The 22,442-nt window shown below is 42.8% G+C and overlaps 1 protein-coding gene across 1 annotated transcript in view; it reads left to right on the top strand.

The window, feature by feature from the left end:
• Nucleotides 1–22,442, top strand: part of RSU1 (Ras suppressor protein 1) — a 227,357-nt gene that overhangs the window by 38,080 nt on the left and 166,835 nt on the right. Inside the window, exon 4 of the mRNA XM_001151460.8 lies at nt 15,233–15,353. Within this exon, the coding sequence (XP_001151460.4) occupies nt 15,233–15,353 (121 nt within the window). The remainder of the gene's footprint in view (nt 1–15,232; nt 15,354–22,442) is intronic.

Genomic DNA, 22,442 nt, shown 5'->3' with positions numbered 1-22,442 from the left:
CTGCTGTCACTTTTTATGGTAATCAGTGTCTTTCACTTTCTGTTGTTTTTAATAGGGACCAGCTGACAACGCCACATTAAAACCACAGGGACTCAAAAGATAACTCCCCCACCCCCTCACCCGGCACTGCTTTTATCTTGCAAAAGTATTCATGTTTTTCTCTTAGTATGCCAATTACACCGTTCTCTGACATTTCCACTTATGTACTCATGGAAGGAATGAATGGTTTACTCAAACTGGGACATTGATTTGGGGACACTGTTGACTCCACTGACTTAAGATCTACAGGGTTATTGAAACAGTGTGGCACGTGGTTGACTTGCCTTTTCTTGCCAGTGGTTTTGGCCTTGACATGTCCACCCAGGGCAGTAAAAGTGAGGCGACGAGGAAGCTGAAAGTGGGATCTGTGATTCTGAAATTCCTCAAGAATCTGGGAGCAGAAATTCCTGAAATTTTAGATACTGCAGTTCATAAAAATATTTATGTATTGTCAAGCTAATTGCTGTTAATGCTCCAAGACTATTATGGTGACACTATTTGAGTTTAAACCTGGGAGCTTGGGGCAGCGTTGATGGGTTTTTGAAGTCAGCGGGGGACTTAATCTGTCTGTAGCAACTTTCCTAGATATGTATATATGCATGATGTGTTTAAGGAGATGGGAAGAATAGTTGCAAGTGAATTTTTTTCTTCTGCCTTTTTGCTGTGAATGGGCAGGTACTGACTTTGAATGCAACAAAGTCATTGGCAAAGTCAGAATGCAAAGCCATCCTGGCCCAATGGGAAGAGTTTCAGATTAAAGATCCTTTCGGAAACAGTGCTTTCTTTGAGCACCTGCCTGTGATGCAGTACGCACCTGGCAGAAGGCTGGCTCACTCTCATGCACTCACTGTCCCTCTTTGCCTTTCAGAAACTGCCCTAATCTGCCCCACATCCCATGCCAGCCTCTCCTCTTCATTTGCTGCTCTAGGAAGATGGATCATCTTCTGTCCCCCCGTAGCCATGCCTCTGGGCCCAGGATCTACTCCTGCCTGCCTCTCCTCCTCCCTCCTCCTCTCTACCAGCCTCTCCCCATCCTCCCCTGGGGGCCCCCTGGCTGGTCTGGCCCATCTGTAGCCTTTCCTCCCCAAACTCTCTTGCATGTAGACTCTTTAACTCCAGCATGGCATTCCCTGTCCTTCTCTTCCTTTGTGTTTTTTTTCTCTCTCCAAATAGATGGTCAGCTTTTGTGGAAGCAGGGATCATTTCATATTCTTCCTGAATGCCTGTGACTGGGCCCTTAGTGGCTTCGCAGTAATTACCTGTATAAACCGAGTGTTCATTGCTCCCAGGAGGTATGTGAATGACAGGGAAGGGCAGAGAGGAAACTGCTGGCTGGAGAGAAAGTGGGGAACATTGGGATCAGATGGTTTCTTTGGGATTAACTGGTATAGGGACTTGAGTAGATGTGGCTGCCACAGACTTCTGTTTCTTACTCGTTGTGTGCTCATTTCAAACATGGTAGAGCGTGATGCTCTAAAGATACATGACCTTCAGCCTGGGCAACATAGCAAGACCCCATCTCTTAAAAAAAACATGAGCCAGGCATCTCAGCTACTGTGGAGGCTGTAGTGCGAGGATCACTTCAACCCAGGAGTTTGAGGCTGCAGTGAGCTGTGATTGTACTACTGCACTCCAGCCTGGGTGACAGGGCAAGACCCTATCTCAAAAAAAAAAAAAAAAAAAAAAAAAGGTATATGACCTTATGTCCAATAAATGATGGCCATCTCATCTTTACAATCATACAGCCAAGGAATGATGGGCTGTGATGTGTTACTCAGGCACACAAAGGACTCGCAGCCAGGGAAGCTGTTATCATGACCACTCAGATGCGTGGGAAGGCAGCAATAATGCCGAAGGTCATCTTCCTGTGTTTCTTTGCTTTTCCTTCCTGCCCCTGGCCTCTGTGGTTACCCTCCCTTTGAAGCCACTGTCAGCTGAGTCTTTTTTAGTCTTCTCCTTAATCCAATCCCTAGGTTTTATGGTGTTTTGGAAGTGTGAGCTTTGTAAATGCTTTCCTACTTGTTTTTTGTTTTTAAAAAGGAGTTTCTTTTGGGGACAACCATTTTAAGACTTGTCCACTAGAGGTCACTGTTGAGACACATATGTCTCCTCCAGGTTTTGTACCTAAAGATTAGAAACCAACTTTGTTGTGAGAATAAATTTTGTGCAGGCTCTCCGGCCCGGCACCACAGGGCATGTTGCTATTGCTGCTTACACAGTGCAGTTTTTACCACATTTAAGGTAAATCCTTATAGAAGGAGGTATGCTGTGTTTTTTGTTCTCCTACCATGAAAATATTCAGTTTCACATATCATTTTTTAGTGTTTATTATGGCTACTTTCTCAAATTAGAAACATTTCTCTTCCTCCAATATCCTTACGTTGAAAGAATTATACTGCTTTCCATAGTATTTTGTATTGGGCATATTTGAGATTTTTTTTTTTAATCTGTGGAAGAAAGTTTGAAGTATTTATGTAACCAGATTTTAATTCAAAAATAACTGTAAAAATCAGGAAAATGTGTATTTTGTGCATATTTATGCTGATTCGTATACTGCTCAATTCCATTGTGTTGGGGAGAATATGAAATGAATGTACAACAGGAAATGAATTGCATTCTGTAGCAGTGATAAAACAAGCTCTGGGCATTACATTTTTAAGTGAAGTTTTCCTTAAGTTTTAAAAATAATTTTATTCCAACAGCAAAACCCACACGTAAACATTGCAAGCTACTACTGCACTCCAGCCTGGGTGACAGGGCAAGACCCTATCTCAAAAAAAAAAATAAAAAATAAATGAAAACATGACCTTATGTCCAGTAAATGATGGCCATCTCATCTTTACAATCATAGAGCCAAGGAATGGTGGGCTTAAATATGACAGTAGTTTTTTTTTTTTTTTTTAATTTTGCGACCCATGTGTGTTGAGGATTAGACATTCGTCATTTTGTGCAAGAAATAACCAAGGATATCTTTTTGCTCTGTGCAAACATTGAGGAGCCGACATTTATGTAAAACTTTTCAAAAGTGTGGGTCTCTGAATGTAATTGTTTAGTTTTATACTTTTAACTGCCATGTAAAACCTTTTCCTGAGGTATTGGCAGTTTTGCCTACAATTTCAGGTCTTCACTGTGACCATATCTCATCATTTAATGCATCGGAAATGGCCAGGCAGGTAGTAAACCTAAGTTTTATGGCAAAATGTGGTTTTTTTTTTTTAATATACACTATTTCCTATTAGTTATAGCTTATGTATGAATTTAGAATTATAACAAACAAGAAATACTAAGATACCTTCTTTGGTGGTTTCAATAATTTATTTATCAAAGATAATATCCTAAGTACATAGAACTTAATACTTTTAAATTTTATGCAGATGTATATATTGATTATCTCCCATAAGTCATATTATAAACAAATTAAGCAGCATATTTCACATGAAAATACTGCATTCTTAAAATTTGTAGATCCAATTATAATGAAGAAAATTTAGCAGTTTTTAAAAAGCATAATACATTGAAACCTTTTTATGCAGACATAATAGATTGCTGGGATGATTGAGAAGAATTAACTGTCTGAATTCCTGAGGACGACCTTCACCACTCTTCTCAGACCTTGCTGTTCTTAAGTCTGTAGTTATTCCCTCCTTCATAGATTATTTGTCATGCTTTATGCAAAAGTTCTTGTGCATGGCTTGTATGAAATTAAACCATGAGGGGGGAATATGTAAAATAAATGGTCTCTGTGTCATGAATTTATCTTGTGACAATATCAAAACAACTTGCTGTTCGCATTTTAACAGAGTGTAAATGTGTTTATAATACAGAGGCTTTGATCAATAACTTATTTTTTTAAATTACTGCACATTTATCAGTTTGCTTCTCTGCCATCATTAAAAGATGAGAGTTAAAAAAATATGCATAGTATCTTTGAGTCTAACAGCTATTAATTAAACAATATCTATCTGATGGTACCGGTAGTCAGGTTACCATAAAAAAGCACTGGCAGTTGGGCATGTGTTGCTATTTTTTGGCTGTAGTGAGTGAGCACCTGAGATCATGCTATGGGAGGGTCTGTTGACCCAGGAACCCAGAACCAGTGCAGCCAAGGCCAGCGAATGAAGTCGAAGACGTGTCCTGCCGGTGGCATCTTATCTGTCCTCAGCTTGTAGACTGTGGCCACCCCCCACCCCCATTCCTTTTGTTGTCAGCCCCACCAACCAAAATGTACCTGTTCTAGAATCCTTTTTCTAGAGGTCCTGTTTTGTGCTAAGCAGAAGCCAGCTAACGTGCTAATTCCTCCACAATATATTTTTAAATGGAACCACCCCAATCGTGAGAACTTCAGAACGGTGGCAGGCTGTGGAGAAAATAAGACGGGGGAGTGTAAGCCTGTCACTTTCCAACTCATAATTAGCCCATGTGCAGGGCTGATCCTGAAAAAGGTTTCTATTGCTATTGATGATAGAATGTCTATCAAACAGAATTGATTTAATAGCAAAATATTATACATACCTTTTCAGTTGATGCCCTCTCTCCTGTATCACTTGATGTGTGTGTACATGTGAGTATGTGTGCAGAATGATAGAGGAGATATACTAAGAGGTGCAATACTTAGGTACATACATTCTTGTAGAGCATCTCTTCTCTTTTTTTATGTTTTTATTTTTTAGAGATAGTGTTTTTATCACCCAGGTTGGAGTACAGTGGCACAATCCTAGCTCACTGTAACCTGAAACTCCTGGGCTCAAGCAAGCCTCCTAGATAGATGTGCACCACCACGCCTGGCTAATTTGCACAGGCTGGACTCAAACTCCTGGGCTCAAGTGGTTCTCCTGCCTTGGCCTCCAAAAGTACCAGAAATACAGGCCACTGTGAGCCCCTGTGCCCAGCCTTCTTACCTTTTCTTAAGTCACTGATCTTTTTAAATAATAGAGTGAAAACTACAACCCTGATCCGTAGAGAAGTGCACGTGATGGTTGTAATTCCAGCAGAGGCTTGTGGATCCCATTGTGTTCATCCATGAATTCTTTAGAGGTCCATGCAGCTCAGATTTAGAAACTCCGGAATCGGATGAAGATAACACTAGTATGTTTGCATGCAGTGTGGACATAGGGATGCTATTTTTTTGTTTGTTTGTTTGAGACAGGATCTCACTCTGTCACCCAGGTTGGAATGCGGTGGCGTGATTTCGGCTCACTGCAACCTCCATCTCCCGAGTTCAAGCGATTCTTCTGCCTCAGCCTCCCTAGTAGCTGGGACTACAGGTGTGCATGGCCATGCCCAGCTAGTTTTTGTTTTTAGTAGAGACGGGTTTCACCATGTTGGCCAGGCTGGTCTTGAACTCCTGGCCTCAAGCAATCTGCCTGCCTTGGCCTAATGATGCTATTTCTTAAAGGAGATGCTCCTTGGAGATTTGTATAAAACTTTAGATGATTTTTAATGCATCACAGAACTCATTCTTGATGACTTTTTAAAAAACATTGATAAGTGCCATCTTATTAATCTGCTTAAATTTACATTTTGTTAAATAAGAATTTGCAATCCTGTAGCTCCCAGGGTTGAACAGAACGTGTGTGGGCATAGGGGCATATGCAGTTTTTTTTTTTTTTTTTTTAACGGAATACCTTTCCCATTTCCATTTTTCTTTCTGTTCATCAGTCAGCCTCATAGACCAAAACCACTCAAATACAATTGATAACCAGTAACAAACTCATTGACCTTGCGTTTTGCTGTTTTCAGTCTGAACCCTCTTTTGTCTAATTTCTTGCTGGTTCTTTAGCTTTTTTCCCCTGCCTATCTATTCTTTGTTCTAGTCACCTGATTTTTTTAAAAAGACTGATGTTCCTACCCCTTTCTCTGAATTTGGCTTATCCTTCAGAAAGTTGAGATGAATGCTCATCTTTCTCTGTGAAGCCCTCCTTTTCATCCAACTGAACCAGCACTGTGTGGAAAGAAATACAAGGCACCCCACAGCCTGTGGGACCATCAAGAACAACACCTATATAATAACTTCAGCAGGAAGTGAAAGAGGAAAGAGTGAATTTGTTGAACCCCCACTCTGTATCACGTGGAGGAGGCAGGTGTAAAGTGGTTAAGTGACCAGAATGAGGAGGCGACAGAGCTTTCTGTACAGCTTCCAAGTGGCTGCTCCGCCGTGTCCCCTGCTGCCTCTGCAAGTGATCTGTGTGTGCACTTGACGTCCCGTTAGGTCAGTGTAGGAGCTCCATGGACGAAGCGTTCCTGTGGCTCTGGATCCTTACTCCTTCCAATCAAAGAACAGGAGAATTCCTAAGGTTAAAAGCCATAGTTGGGTTATTTCGAAGGGAATGATCAAAGCTCCCATGTGGATTTGGTGGATTTTCCTAGCCCTGGGCCTCTTCCTTTTCCTCCCCTTCCTGCCCTCTTCATGCAGTGACCCTAAACATAAGGTCTGGTAGGAAGAGAAGCAGTCCACTTGTGGCCTCTTGATGGATTTGATGGATTAATTCCTTTTCTTTTTTTTTTTCTTTTTTTTGAGACAGGGTCTCACGTTGTTGCCCAGGTTGGAGTGCAGTGGTGCAATCTCAGCTCACTGCAGCCTTAACCTCCAGGCTCAAGTGATCTTCCCACCTCAGCCTCTGGAGTAGCTAGGACTGCAGGCATGCACCACCATGCAAAGCTAATTTTTTTGTAGAGGTGGGGTTTCGCCCTGTTGCCCAGGCTGGTCTGAAACTCCTGGGCTCGAGCAATCCACCCACCTCGGCCTCTCAAAGTGCTGGGATTACAGGTGTGAGCCACTGCACCCAGCCTAGATTAATTCTTAATTGTGAAATAAGACAGAAACTAATGACAAAACGTGCTTTTTCTGTGTGCATGTAAAAGAGTGCAAGATAGAATGTGACTTGCTGACTATCTACCTTGTAATGTTAATAATCGAGGCTTATGTGTAGATATACATCCATATATATTATACATAGTAAAGGCATGTACTCATATAAAAGAGCCTAGATCAGTCCTTTTATAACACTGAGCCTGCTCTTTTCCATTGATGGATGAAGTTTTTTTTTTTTTTTTTTTTCTTCATATTCTACTCCTCTCTCTTTCCAGTGTTTTGGAATTTTCTAGGCATTTTTCCTACCCTTCCTTTTCTTACCCTTCGCTGGATGTCACTTCCTCCCCAGGCCACTGAATGCCATTTCCTTTCCTCTCAGTGCTGCTTCTCCCTCCCAGCTCCCCAATTAAAGCTCTTTATTGATGTATGGCTTTGCTGGAGGGGTCGCACATCAGAATTGTAGTGCAATTTAGAAGTGGTGTTCCTGCAAGATTTCAGAGTTCATACGTCCTCCTGAAGATGCTTTGGGAGTTAACACAAGATTCAGGCATTAACTAATTTTTATATCCTCAGAGGAGAAGAAATCCATACTTGTCAGCTTTTTAGGAAATTTGTTTGGTTATGCATACATACTTTTTATAGCTCAGGAACATACATTTTTGCATGTTTGGCTTTATCCTCTAAAATCGACCTTATCACTTGCTTATGCCTTTTTTCCTCTAATTTTCACGTAATTGATTTTTCACATTGCTGCTGAAAGAGTAGGACCATTGTGTTGCGGTGAGTTAAGCCAGGGGATATTTTTGTTTACTAAAATGACTTAGGCTATAGAATCCTGAGGCGGCTCATGATAGCATAGAGTGAGCGTGTGCTCTTGGGGCACAGGTCCCCAGTAATACTTGTTGTTTATTAACCAAAAGTACATTACCATTGTTATTTATAAAGCTAATAATTGGAGGATGTTGGCCTTTCTTGGGGTAGATGCTTAGATACTATTTTATGTTTACCTTGAGGAACATGTAGAACCTTTTAAATGAGAATTTGTTTTACTGTTTCATAAACTTTATGTTTTTAAATAACCTGGAACTACTGTAATTCACTGCTTTAATAGCTGCTTTGGGGGAAATCCCATAAAATCTGTGAAGACAGTTATCATTAGTATGCTTTTGAACATCAGACTCTTATGGTAATATGTAATTAGTTCATTATTATCCACCTTGTGTTTTTGGCCAGAAAACAAAGGTAATTAATCACTATAACTGCAAATGACCTTTTTTTTTTGGCATATAAAGTGCTGAAGAGTGTAATTATTCCTACATGAGAGTGAGAAGATTCTTCTTTATGTATAATCATTAAAATGGCATTGAGAACTATGATTTGCTGAAAGAATCGGCATGTATGTAATTAGTCTAGACACCACCTCTGTGGTATGAATGGACTCATGTTCTCCAGTTATTACAGCTAGAGATTAAAAAGGCTGTGCTTTTACTTTGACCACGGATGCCCCACGTCATATTTCATCTAGTTTCTGCTAATTTGATTTTTTCTTCCTTTACTTCATTCAGGCCAAAGGGGGATGCTTGTTTTTCAGTGTCATATTCATCATATGCTGGGGCAAGGAAATGTTTGCTTTCACCATTTTCTCATAAATGGTCTATCTGCCCCCCCCCCCCCCGTATATGTAATGAAGAACCTCACTCATTTTCACCTATTCTCATGTTTTGAGTAATTTTTCTAGTGACTTGGTTGTAGTAATGTAACATACTAAGTTATCTAAATAACAAGCTAATTTTAATATCCTTTGCCATCCTCTGTCCTTCTATGCTTTATAAAAAAAGCTGCAGAAATATATGACATTGTGAACATCTGCCCAGGCATTTTCATTTGTTATGACAACAGACAAAAACTTCCTTTTTTTTTTTTTTTTTTTAAATAGCAATATGTCAGGTTTTTAGAAGCAATACTACTCAGTTTCATTTTGCTGTGACTCATTCTATGTAGTTTCTTTGGGGACTCTTTGGCCTGAGGATTGGTGGCACTTTTGCTTCCTGGAAATGGGCACGAGACAGTAGCGTTGCCTCCATTGCAGCACAAGGGCCGACATGCCACAATGCCACCTGCTGTCCTGGCCCTGGCTGTGAGCAGTTGCCTCCCACGAAGTACCTGCCTTAAGTCCTCCTCTTCATCCCCTTGCTGTAATTCACAATCCATCACTGGAGGCAGAGGTTGAGCTATCAGTTCACGTGTTTCAAAGAGTCTGGGTCCTCTGGCTTTCATGCCCTGGGCCAGCCCTAGCTCAGGAATCACCAGCTCTAAAAACATCCTTTGGTGCTTCTGCAAAAACAGTTGGGTGTAGTGCAGCCCCCAACTCCCCAGAAGTTTGGTGGAGATGGTGGGTGGAGGTCACCTCCAGATTTCATGCCTATGCTGCGGAGGGAAAGCGCCATGTGTTTGGAGCAGCTTCTGGCTTCCTGGCAGCCGTGGGTGTGTGTTAGCATGGTGCAGGGTCTAGTGCTGCCCTTCTGGAGCTGAAGAGGACCTGGCTGTCACTGGTAACCATATGGCTCTAAAGACCAAAGTGTGACCCCCTGACCCTCCCGTGGGCTGCACCCAGGCAGAGCTCCTGTCCTTATGTTTTTTGCGTGGTGCCTGCTGCTCTCAGAGTCTGTCGCTGCTTACAGCTTCGATTTTTTTTTGCCTCAAGGGCCCCAAGATGCTTTTGCTCAAAAAGCCCCCATATCAGCTGCAGCCAAGCCGATCTGTCTGTACAGTCACTACCACCCAGCATCCTGCCATTAGGGTTCAGTGTTTTGAAGCCGAGCGGTAGAGCAGGTGACATCTCTTTGTATGACTACCCTTGGTCATGATGAATTTGCCACTGAGTGACTTAATTCAGTGTGCTAGGGAATTCAAGGCTTTTCTCCTCTGGAAAGTTGTCCGTCTTAAGCAACAGTGATCTTACCATAAAATCCTGTGTGGGGAAGCAGAAGCTGACTAGAAAGGGTTTGACTGTAGCATCCATGTTGAACGTGTTAAGCTACCTAGAGTATCATTTGTTTCACGTGTCATCAATTCCCCAGGCTCAAGAGGCATCTTTATTTCGATCAGATTGATTATTATACTCATCGCATTATCGCATGGGGTAAGGGACATATGTGTTGGATTGATAATCGTGATGCTGCCAATGAATTAAAAGTTTTCTGAGCCAAAAGAGGGTTCCCAGACCAGCAACATCGGCATCCCCCAGGAAGTTGTTGGAAATTCAGAGTCTCAGACTTTACCCCAAACCTGCTAAATCAGAAACTCCGGGATACCCCTCCATCTGTGTTTTAGCAAGCCATCTGGTGATTCTGACGTCTCTGTGGTTTGAGACCCACTGCCATCGGGTAGGGCTGTGTAATAAAACATTCTGCGGTGATGGAAACGGTCAGTATCCCTGCCATGCAGTAGTGGAGCCACTAGTCACCACATGTGGCTGTCAAGCTCTTGAAATGGGGCTGCTGTGACCAACAGTAGCATTCATCATTTTATTTAATTTTGATTAATCTAGATTTAAATTCAAACAGCTGCATATAACTAGTGGCTGTCCATCAGAAAGCCCAGCCCAGAACATACCCTGCTAATTATTATTGTATAAACTCCTAAAATGCTTTGAGTTGTTGGTTGTGGAATTATTAATTTTAGATCATAGAACAGAATCTTCCTTACTCTATTCGACAGAATTGAAACTGCGATTGTTACAACAGGTGATTTTGATTCTTCCTATGGAGGGGAGACAGTTTGCAGGCTGCTGGCCAGTTGGGGGAAGCCTATTCTTGAGCTGATTGATAGTTGATTTTGTGAATGTGCATCGATGGTGCAGTACCGGCTGGCTCCTGCCTGTTGCAGATATTACCGATGGCCGTAGATACATGTCCTTTTAGGAGTAAAGCTGTTGCTCAGGAAGGGGCTGTGTCAGTATTTCACGCAGATGGACTTTGGTTTCTCCAGCCTGTCCAGCAAAGTGGAGGTGCTTCCGGCCAAAGAGAAGTTAATGAACCCTTCAGGCACTTTGGGCTGCTTGTGGAACCTTCCAGAAACTGCTGGGGGAGATGGGAGTGCTGAATTGCCAAGTCTGGGCTGGCACATCAGATGGACAAAACTCTTGAATCACATTCAGTTTCTTCAGTTTAGGAGGACCTGAAGGAAAGAAGGTCATGCCGGGTGTGTTAGGCGGAACTGCTGCTGCAAAGTCCAGAAGAAACTTTGAGATTTGTCTCTGGGGTGATGTGACCACATCCTTGTCACCTTTCCAAAACACCAGCAGAGGCTCTGGGATGAGAGCGTCCCCAGCAGTCCTGTGATCCTGTGGCTAGAGCGAAATGGGACATTGAGGAGCCAGGGGATATCTGAGTCCTTTGGGACTGTTCCCGCAAACCTAGCAACTGAAGTCTCAAAATTAAAGCAGCCATCTTTGGCTAGGCAGAAAATGATACTCAATTCTCTGTCAGAAGCGAAGTTCTACATGACTAAGCTTCCTAATAGAGAGCCCCATTTGTTGAATTATTTAAAGCCATATCATTGATTTTCATAATCCATCTCCTTTTAGAATCCTGGAATGTTAAAATGAGGTGGAAGAGACCTTGGAAATGGTCATAATCCAGCCTTCTTATTTTACAGAGGCCCAGAGAGGTTATGAGTTGAGTGAGGGCACACACAGCACTGTAGGGTCAGGGACCACGTTGCTCTTTAGTTCCTTTGGTGTCATAGGTCAGCTGGGGTCATAGATCAAAAGCTGGACAGATTGATGAAAAAGGATCATTTCAAAGATGTAAGAAATATACTGATGTGCACAGTTAGCTTTTAAAATGCTTCTTGCTCATGCATCCTGTAGATATCTAGAAAATTCCAGTAGAATATTTTGACTGGTAAAATATTGCAGTGGCCTTTTTGGAATAGCTAAAATTGTTCCCGCCACGTATATATAGGATTTAGTCATAGCACAATTCATATTGCTAACTGGTTATTTTTTCCGAGAGTTTGGTTGGGAGTAGTTTATTTTCCAAGCACTAGGCCTGTTTCAGTTGATTGACTTTGATACCCTGTCTTTTGTAACTTACTTTCTTTAAATAACATGCTTTCCTATTTTATCTCCCAAGTATTGAGATGCTGTGTGTGCAAAGTATGGCACTGTGCACCTAATCAGCATTCTCTAAATATTGGTTCAAAGAGTGAATACCATCCCATCCAGAAGGGTCTGCATGTTAATTTCTTTAGATTTTCACTATGGCTGGGGGTTAAAAAAAATTCCGTATATTGAGGGAGACTATTAGCTGTGTATTATTATTTTTTTCCTCGTCTAGCTTGAATGGAGTCTTAAACGAAAAATTCACATGCTCACCAAAAGGCTGGGAGAGGTTTTGTAAATTGAATATGGGGTTATTGTTTGCGTTCACAAAACAAAGCCCTAAATCACATTTAGCATAATTTGTGGTTTTAAATTGGACTGATTTAGCAAGGAGAGTGAAATAATCTCTCATCCTGTCAAAAAGGCGATACCTTTAGACCAGCATTTAATTGCATTGGCAGAGTAACTTCGGGAAGACGGCAGTAATTCTGGCTGCATTATTCTTGGTTTGTGGCTAAATTGAGATCATCATTTTCTCCTGGTTTCACTAACTTTCCTTATTGCTCTTCAAACTAATCAGATGAATGTGCTCTTTAAACTAATCAGATGAAGGCTTAGTGGTAGCTGGAGGGTGGACAGGGGAGGGATGAGGTCTGTGGGCAGCTGTAATGTATATACTTTATGATCTGGGGGGAGAAGATGACATCCAGTGACCCAGAAGGGACAGCCTGGTGATTTTCTTTTCTTTTCTTTTTTTTTTTTTTTTTTTGGACATAGAGTTTCACTCTTGTCACCCAGGCTGGAGTGTAATGGCTTGATCTCGGCTCACTGCAACCTCTGCTTCCCAGAAGCGATTCTCCTGCCTCAGCTTCCTGAGTAGCTGGGACTACAGGCGTGCGCCACCATGCCCAGCTAATTATTTATTTATTTATTTATTTTTTGTAGAGATGGGGTTTCACCACATCGGCCAGGCTGGTCTCAAACTCCTGACCTCAGGTGATTCACCTGCCTCAGCCTCCCAAAGTGCTGGGATCACAGGAGTGAGCTACCGCACCAGGCCAATCTTTTCTCTTCTCGAGATAGAGTTTTACTCTTGTCACCTAGGCTGGAGTGTAATGGCATGATCTTGGCTTACTGCAACCTCTGCCTCCCAGGTTCAAGCGATTCTCCTGCCTCAGCTTCCCGAGTAGCTGGGATTACAGGCGTCTGCCACCATGCCTAGCTAATTTTTGTATTTTTAGTAGAGTCAGAGTTTCACCATGTTGGTCAGGCTAGTCTTGAACTCCTGACCTCAGATAGTCCACCCACCTCGGCCTCCTAAAGTGCTGGGTTATACGTGTGAGCCACCGCTCCCGGCCCTGGTGATTTTCTTGGTAATCCCTTACACACAGTGAATACCATTCATTGACACAGAAGTGTTCCATGGACTGTGCACCTAAGAAAGAACGTACATTTGCAGCCACACTGTACAGGTAGGGTTCATTTGCATTCCTGCAGGTATCCAAGACGGAGGGTTCTGGAGGAACTTTGAGCTGTCTAGATTACCCGATGAAAACTCGTTCTTTTATCAACGGCCACTTCAGGAGCTCACCCAGGGGCTGCTCACTAGACCACTGCTCCCTGCCCATGTGCCCCAGTTCAGAGTAATCTGTATTCTTCACAGTCCCTTCTTCCAGCGAAAGCATCTCTTTTACCTTTCACCAAGCCTTACCTCTAAAAGGCCAGTGATACCTTAGACATTTCAGAAAGCTCAAAATGATGACTCAAAACTATAATAAGCAATGTGCCTGTCCCTTTACTTTTGTTCCCCTGGGAGTTATCAATTGGTCGTCTTGAAATGGCTAGCTGCTTAAATATTTTAGATGTATGTTTGGCATTTTACACACACCTTTGTGGTGGTTCTAATCACAGGTGCTCCCAGGTCTGAGTTTAGGTCTGACTGCAGGAAGCAGGTTGGTCTCCCAGCCTCCTGGGGCACCCCTGGAGGAAGCAGATGGGATGGGAAGTAAACCTGACTGATAAGAGACATCACACTTTCTCAGGCTGAGTTCCACGCCCCTGTTGATGTTCTTAGTTATCTGGATAGTCTTGGTATCAGAGTTTACGTGAACCATGGCCAAGCTTATCACCCACAGAAATGTTTGTAGAAAGACTGAATAGCAAAGGGGATAGATGAATTACAGTCTATGGAAACTCCTGCTGCTGCCAGTTTACAGTTTGTGCTTTTAAGATAAAGATGCCTTTGGCTTTTACATTTGTATTTTCAAGTGTATATATTCTAGGGAAGGAGGAACCTTTCAGGTCCCCAGTGGTTGATTTTCACCTTTGATCTGAATACTAGTATTCATAGCATGCTACTGAGTTGACTTTTTGTATTTCTATATAATAACAGTGTATCGATCTCTTGCTAATCTGATGTAACCTTTGTGTGTGTATATGTATGTATGTGTGTGTGTGTTACTGATCAAGATAAATTACTCCAGAGGCCAAAATCAGAAACTAGGGAGGGTGAATATTTCATCATTTAAAATTGAGCTTATATTGTTATTAATGCAATGTTAAGAGGACAGCTTTTCAGATACTGGGTTATTTAAGCAGCTTCAATGTACATCATCCCGGAAGGGATTTGGAGGTCTCCATCATTCTTCTGGTGGCAATGCAAGAAAACCAAAAGAAAAAAAAAATTGCACCTATAAGATCATATATGACAACCATAAGTATATATGCTTCATAATACTCATTTTTATAGACTGTTTGTGGTACAGAAATTCTCTTTTGTGCATTTTCGCTCTGTTTCCCCCCTATTATCCATCTGAAACAAACTGTGCCAAGCACTTAGCTAATCATATACGAAGAAGCATTTCTTCTGACGGCAATGCAAGAAAACCAAAAGGAAAAAAAAAGTTGCACTTAGAAGATCGTATATGACAACCATAAGTATATATGCTTCATAATATTCATTTTTATAGGCTATTTATAGTACAGAAATTCTCTTTTGTGCATTTTTGCTCTGTTTCCCCCCTCATTGTCCATCTGAAACAAACTATGCCAAGCACTTAGCTAACCATATATGAAGAAGCATTTAAGCAGCCACTCAGAAGTGAGTGACTGCTTATGAAAAACCTGTAAAAAATAAATAAGACCGGTAGGTGAAGTCGATGGCCCTTTTGAAGTTATGTCTTTCTTTGCTTTGAAAGAAAAACAAAATGTGCCGCTGCCATCCCTTGCTAGGAGTTCCATTCCCAGATTCACACTCAGCATTTTTGTTTCCATAGCGGTGCCACCAAACATCGCAGAACTGAAGAATTTGGAGGTGCTCAACTTTTTTAATAACCAAATCGAGGAGCTGCCCACACAGATCAGTAGCCTTCAGAAACTCAAACACCTGAACCTTGGGTGAGTATCAGTGGAGGGGAAAGGTTGGAGAGGAAGAGAGTGGAAGGGGCGTGCCGGGTAAGGCCAGGGGAGGGATTCCTTTTATATTATTGCACAGAAGTGGATTTCTAATTTCTTTTTATGTTTTGGGTCTTAAAAAATTTTTATTGTTTTAATATATTCTTTCAGTGGCCTACATTAGTGCATATTTGAGAGCTAATTGAGGCTAATCGTTGGCGCAATAAGGAAGTTAAATTTGAGGCTAATCGTTGGCGCAATAAGGAAGTTAAATTTTTATTGTATTTTCTGTCCAGTAAAATTTTATCTCAGTTCTGCTGACCGAGAAGGGACTTATTTGCATAGCATGAACTGGCGGACAAGTGGTAATATGGCTGATTTTTTTTTCCTCTCTGTGTTAAATTGGAATAGTTTACAAAGCACCTTCGTGCCATGGAGGGAAGAATATTTTCCCTAATGATGCTTCATTCATTTATGCAGTTCTTCTCTTTAGCTGAGAGGTGACAGTCCTGTCTTTGTTTATGCAAAGGTGAAGAGAGGAGTTTTGATTCAGCTGAGGTTGCAGAACCAGGGAGCAGTAAATAATAATAATGATAATCTATTTTTGTGTATTGCCTTGCAGCACTTGACCCTCTCAATATTTGTGAGGTACGGAGGGCAGGTTTTAGTGCTTTCATTGTATACAGAGGAAGCCAAGCCTTTTCAAAGGGGCTAAGGGCCTGGCTCCTGGTCACCCCTGAGGTTAGCGGCCAAGCTGGGAAGATGGTTCTGGGTCTGAAGGCTCCTTCAGACCCCATTGTTACGGTTTGGGTCTGTGTCCCCAGCAAATCTCATGTGGAATTGTAATCCCCGGTGTTGGAGGTGGGGCCTGGTGGGAGGTGATGAGATCATGGGGGCGGAGCTCTCCTGAATGGTTTAGCACCATCCCCTCTTGGTACTATCCTTATGATAGTGAGTGAGTTACTGTGAGACCTGGTTGTTTAAAAGTGCGTAGCACCTCCCCCCTTGTGCTGTCTTGCTCCTGCCATGTAATAAGCATGCTCCTGCATTGCCTTCCACCATGAGTAAAAGCTCCCTGAGACTTCCCCACAAGCAGCTGCTGCCATGCTTCCTATACAGCCGGTAGAACCATGAGTCGGTTAAACCTCTTTTCTTGTAAGTTACCCAGCCTCAGGCATTCCTTTATGGCAAAGGGAGAACAGACAAATACATCCATAGACCCCAACCGGAACTGCGGCATCAGAATTTCATCTTCATTGGCGCAGCTATCAGATGAAACTGCCCACTCACGCTGCAGTCTCTGTGCGAAGTCATATGTTCATTAAATTTGTAGCCACTAAATGCTCTAGTTAAGTTAGTGATTGACGTGGAGTGGCAATAGATGCTGGCCAGGTATTTGCCAGGTTTTTTTTTTTTTTTTTCTTTTTTTTTTTTGAGACAGAGTCTCGCTTTGTCACCAGGCGATCTCGGCTAGCTGCAGCCTCCGCCTCCTGGGTTCAAGCGATTCTCCTCCCTCAGCCTCCCGAGTAGCTGGGACTACAGGCGTACGCCACCATGCCCAGCTAATATTTGTATTTTTAGTAGAGATGGGGTTTCACCATGTTGGCCAGGATGGTCTCAATCTCTTGACCTCATGTCTGTCTGCCTCGGCCTCCCAAAGTGCTGGGATTACTGCATCTGGCCGTATTTGCCATTTTAATAGGGAGCAGTCATGAAAAAAAATCTCATTCATGGAATGATTTTTAGTTTATTGCTCCCACAAGGAGTTTGGTCAGACACATTATTTTGAAGTTCACTTGGGCTTAGGGACCAACTTTGTGAGATCCATGGGCAGCCTTTATTCTTATGTCTGAGGGAAAGTGAAGTTAAAAGGAGGGAGGAACATCGCTTGAGATGAGATGGTTTTTTTTTTTTCTCCCTACAAATTTGGAGCCTGTATACCCATCTGGCAAAGCAGAAATGAAAAGATGCTCCATTTATATCTTGGTTTTACAGGCTATTCTATCCTGATCTTTAATTTGTATGTGAGAAAGAAGCTAAAACTACATATAGATGTATATTCTTACTGTTAATTTGTTCATTTATTAAATGAAATATATATACACATTATATCTATTTTATATATATATATATATATAAAATCTCAATCACTAGGAACAGTGCTTGGCACATACTGACCAGTACCTAGTATTAGTTAGCTATTGTTATCATCATAATTGTCTTATTTACGTTTTCATTGATTCCATGACTATGTAAGTGACTATTCTATGTCAGGAATCTTCCTAGTACCGGGGAGCCAAGGTGAAGGTTATGGTCCCTGACCTTACCAATTGGGGCAAGGCTGGTTATAAACAGGAACAGACCAATGAGGTCACAGATATGCTGGCGGTTGTGGACCAACAGGGGGAACAGCAAGACCGGGGAGCACTTTAGTCCACAGATGAGATCCTCAGGAGCACGAACACAGCAGGTAGCACAGGAGCCGAGACTTGATGCGTGAGAATGTCTCAGACTTACAAGTTGAAGGAAGGCATCTCAGATGGAGTGAATGGCACTCTTTTGTTTTGTTTTGTTTTTGAGACAGAGTCTCACTCTGTCGTCGAGGCTGGAGTATGGTGGCACAATCTTGGCTCACTGCAAGCTCCACCTCCTGAGTTCAAGAGATTCTCCTGCCTCAGCCTCCCAAGTAGCTGGGACTACAGGCGCCCGCCACCACGCCCAGCTAATTTTTTACATTTTTAGTAGAGATGGGGTTTTGCGGTGTTAGCCAGGATGGTCTTTATCTCCTGACCTCATGATCCACCCGCCTCGGCCTCCCAAAGTGCTGCCATTACAGGTGTGAGCCACCGTGCCCGGCTGAGAATGACATATTTAAACGCTCACAGCACTGCCTGCCTGGGGCCTGGGAATTGTCAGTTTTTTGGCACTGTTGAGTATAAAGTGTGAGGCAGGCGGCTGTCAGGTCAGAGGTCAGGCTAGACAGGGAATCCTGGATGTCTGTTGTTCAGTGAATGAGGATTTACCAAGTTCCTTACCGTGTACCAGGCATTGTTCTAGCTACTGGCCATCCAGCCCTGATGGAGCTTCCATTACAATTGGGGAAACCAACTATAAACAAATAAATGTTTATAATAATGACAGGAAGTAAAAAGTGCTAAGAAAAGCACTCTGTGCTAAAAAAAGCAGCTCCTCTCGGGCATGGTGGCTCATACCTGTAGTTCCAGAAGTTTGAGAGGCTGAGGCTGGCAGGTCATCTGAGGCCAGGAGTTTGAGAACAGCCTGGTCAACGTGGCGAAACCTTGTCTCTACTAAATATACAAAAATTAAGTGTGGTGGCACTTGCCTGTGATCGCAGCTACTCTACCTGGGAGGCTGAGGCAGGAGAATCGTTTGAACCCAGGAGGCAGAGGTTTCAGTGAACTGAGATCGCACCAATGCACTCCAGCCTAGGTGACAGAGTGAGACTCCATCTCAAAAATAAATACATACAAAAATAAATAAACGAGCTCCAATTTTATACTGACCTTTGAGAAATTTGCATAGCAGAGTAGCAGATAGGAGATATGGTCACATTTCCGTAGGAAAGAGTATGGAGAAGAGGGTGGAGGGAGGTAAACTAGAGGTTAGGAGACCAGTAAGAACACGAGCTTCATGTCCCAGGTGAACTAGGACAGTGACAGTGGAGGCAGGGGGGTATTTTATATGAAAAATATACAGGCAGTAACGTTGACAGACAGTAACTGATGGGATGGAATGATACCTTCATTTCTGTGTTGGGCAGCTGAAAAATACAACAGATGGAGACAGGTTTGGGAAGAAGATAATAAGCTCAAATTTTGTTCTTTTTTGACTTTCCTAATAACATTTTGGTTTGAGGCAGCAGAGGACAGAGTCGTACACTTTTCTTTTTTTTTTTTTTTTTTTTTGAGATGGAGTTTCTTGTTGCCCAGGCTCCAGTGCAATGGCATGATCTCGGCTCACTGCAACCTCCACCTCCTGGGTTCAAACGATTCTCCTGCCTCAGCCTCCCGAGTAGCTGGGATTACAAGTGCACACACCCACACCCAGCTACTTTTGTATTTTTAGTAGAGATGGCGTTTCACCATGTTGGTCAGGCTGGTCTGGAACTCCTGACCTCAGGTGATCCACCTGCCTCGGCCTCCCAAAATGCTGGGATTACAGGCATGAGCCACTGCGCCCGGCCCTAAACTTTTCTTTTTCCATGAATGCATGTTAGTTGCCTTCTTGTTCTCTTTGGAGTTGTTTGCATTTTTGGCTGTCGGTGCTGTACTGATTGTGTAAAGCTTTTTGTATTTAATTACATAGCTACATAGACGGAGTTGTCAAAGTTTGAACAAAACTCCCAGTTCTTTGAGAAAGGAGCTAAGATGGGTTTCACTAAAGGATACTCTGTCCTCAAATGGCATAAAGAATTATACTCACACAGTGAGGCAAGTTATAGGGAGGACTCCTTATTGTAAGGAGCCAGGGTGAAAAGCATACACACAGGAGATCACAGAGTGGAGATGGGAAGCCACTTGTATGTGTGATCCAAAAGGCACCGTCCATCAGAATTTGCTTTCAAAGTTTTTATAGCATTTACAGTTTATTCTGATGATTGTAAGACATGAGAGAATTTTAGGCCACCTGAATAAGTAAAAGAAAGTTTAGTTCTGTTCTCAATTCCTTAAATGTGGTTTATTTCATAGAGTTATTTTCCGAAAAGTGTGAAGCCACATAGGTTGATGTGGCTTCAACAATTATCCATGTTGATGATTATTTCTAGGGTAACTTCACTGCAGGACCACCGTGCCCAACTATTCGGGAATAACGTTTGATCTTGTTTGTTGCTAGAGCTTGTCTCATAAACACATAGAAGTTTTTATTAACTCCCGTGTTGGGTATTTATGGATTTGGATTATTTATTTATTTATTTTTTGAGACAAGATCTCACTCTGTCACCTAGGCTGGAGTGCAGTGGCATGCTCTCCGCTCACTGCAACCTATGCCTCCTGGGCTCAAATGATCCTCCCACATCAGCCTCCTGAGTAGCTGGGACCACAGGTATGCACCACCACGCCACGCTAATTTTTGTAGGTTTTTTTTTTTTGGTATAGACGGGTTTTTGCCATATTGCTTAGGCTGGTCTCGAGCTCCTGAGCTCAAGCAATCTGCCTGTGCTGGCCTTCCAAACTGCTGGGATTACAGACGTGAGCCACTGGGCTTGGCCTGGATTTTTTTTAATTTTTATTTTTGATAAGTGTGAGTAGGTCACTGTGGAGGTGAGAAAAATTAGTGCCTTTAGACAAGAAGGTTTCTTTGAAGCTGGAGGTGCTCAGGACAACCTGCGGAGAAGAAACTGCTCTGAAAAGGAGACATTAGTACAGACCTTTCTGGGGCTTTAGAAGACAAGGAAAAAAGATGCTGAAATAGCCTGAAACCCCCTGGTTTTATCAACTTCTCCATCATATGCAGGCATTTGCCCACTTCCAACACGCATTTGAAACATCTTCCCATGCAAACAAAAGAATTGATACCACTTGGCATAGCTGAGCCCTGCGAAGCTTTATGTTTCAACACCTGAAGTCACCTGAGATTAAGCAAGTGTGGCACAAATAGAAAACCACACTTGATAGTTGAGACTATCCAGAGTGGCTTGTCATGAGGTGAGCTTGCTCGCTTAGGGCTAAATCAAAATTTTCTCTCAAATCTTTTGAAAAATAATTCTAGCAACAGCTCTCATTCCCTGAGAAGCCACGTGTGAGCCATGGATTGGGTGTTGGGTGCTTCGGATATTTTCTTTCTTATCCTCTCAGTGATCCTGCCCTGAAGGTGTTGTCAGCCTCATTTTATAGTTGAGGAAACTGGATCTCAGAGAAGCTGAGTAACTTGGTGAAGGTCACGTAGCTAGCAAGTGCTGGAGCCGGTCTCCTCACCTAGCTTTCTCCTACCTTAAAGCTCCATACTTTTGCTACCCCCACTGTAGCCTCTCATGGAAACCTTGATTGCTAGCAGTGTCAGAGCGGGGCCCTGAGCATGGAATTCCTATGTGTCGAAATGTGGATGGATGGAGATGGATGTTAGCACCTGCTGGAGGGAGGGGGGACAGCCAGCATGTTGCATCCTTCATTCTGCAGAGAGAGATGCCACCATGTCACCATCCACCTGGACTGGTGTCCGGAGAGGTGGCCAGAAGTCTCTGCAGTTCCTTGGCCGCTTTGTAGCTGGGGCTGTTGCTAGCAGTTCTTCTGAAGTTTTAGCATTTGTTTAAGGGCTTCCTTTCTGCCCGCCAGGGTGGTGTGCCTACTACTGTTACTTACTGCTGTCAGCGGCACATGGGACTCTGCTGTGTTCCTTAAATGTTGTGGGTATTGGTTTGTCACTCAAAGGAAAAAGGAATCTGCAATTAAGTAGATTCTTGCCACCAGGAGGTGGAGGGGCTCCAGGCTTGCTCTGGGCTGGAGTTTGAGTGGGATCTCTCTCTCAGGTGAGATGCCTCTTCCCTCTAAGCCTGTCTAACCGTGGATTTCCTCTACCTAATACTGCAAAAGTGTATTTATTTGCAGAGAAAAATGTTAAGGAATCAGCAGTTTTCAAAAACAGATAACTTAAAGCAGTGTTTAAAGACAGAAGCACCTAGTGTGGTCTTCTCTGCTCTCCTTCCTTTGACTTGCAATTCTTCTCAGAATCCTTGTATCGGAGCCCAAGGGTCTGGAGCAGCTTTGGCCTCCGTGCGGTATGGGGTGTTTCCAGACACATGTCATCTTCATCAGTCACTTCTGAAGTCTTGGCTCCTCACCCTCTCTTAGGCTGTTTTTTCATCTCAACATAGCATTAATGACAAGCTCCATCTTGCCTGTATTGCAAGGTAGTTTTAGTGAACAAGCGAAGTCCTTGCCATAATGTGCTTCACAAATTGTGACTTCATGGAGAATGTTTGTTCTTGCTGTCGTGGCAGTAGATAGTCGTGGAGGTAGTTTTGCTGGGTGTAGTCTGTCTGGGACGTTTTCTGCCTGACAGGGGGAACCCGCGTTTCCCTTTTGGTTGCCCCCTCTGCTGTCAGCTGTTTCTGGTGAGGCCCTCTTGGTAGGG

The sequence above is a fragment of the Pan troglodytes genome, chromosome 8, assembly GCF_028858775.2.
Source record: "Pan troglodytes isolate AG18354 chromosome 8, NHGRI_mPanTro3-v2.0_pri, whole genome shotgun sequence".
In the NCBI taxonomy this organism is placed as follows: domain Eukaryota; kingdom Metazoa; phylum Chordata; class Mammalia; order Primates; family Hominidae; genus Pan; species Pan troglodytes.
Note: the sequence above shows the minus strand (reverse complement) of the source record. Positions and strands in the feature narration are given on the sequence as shown.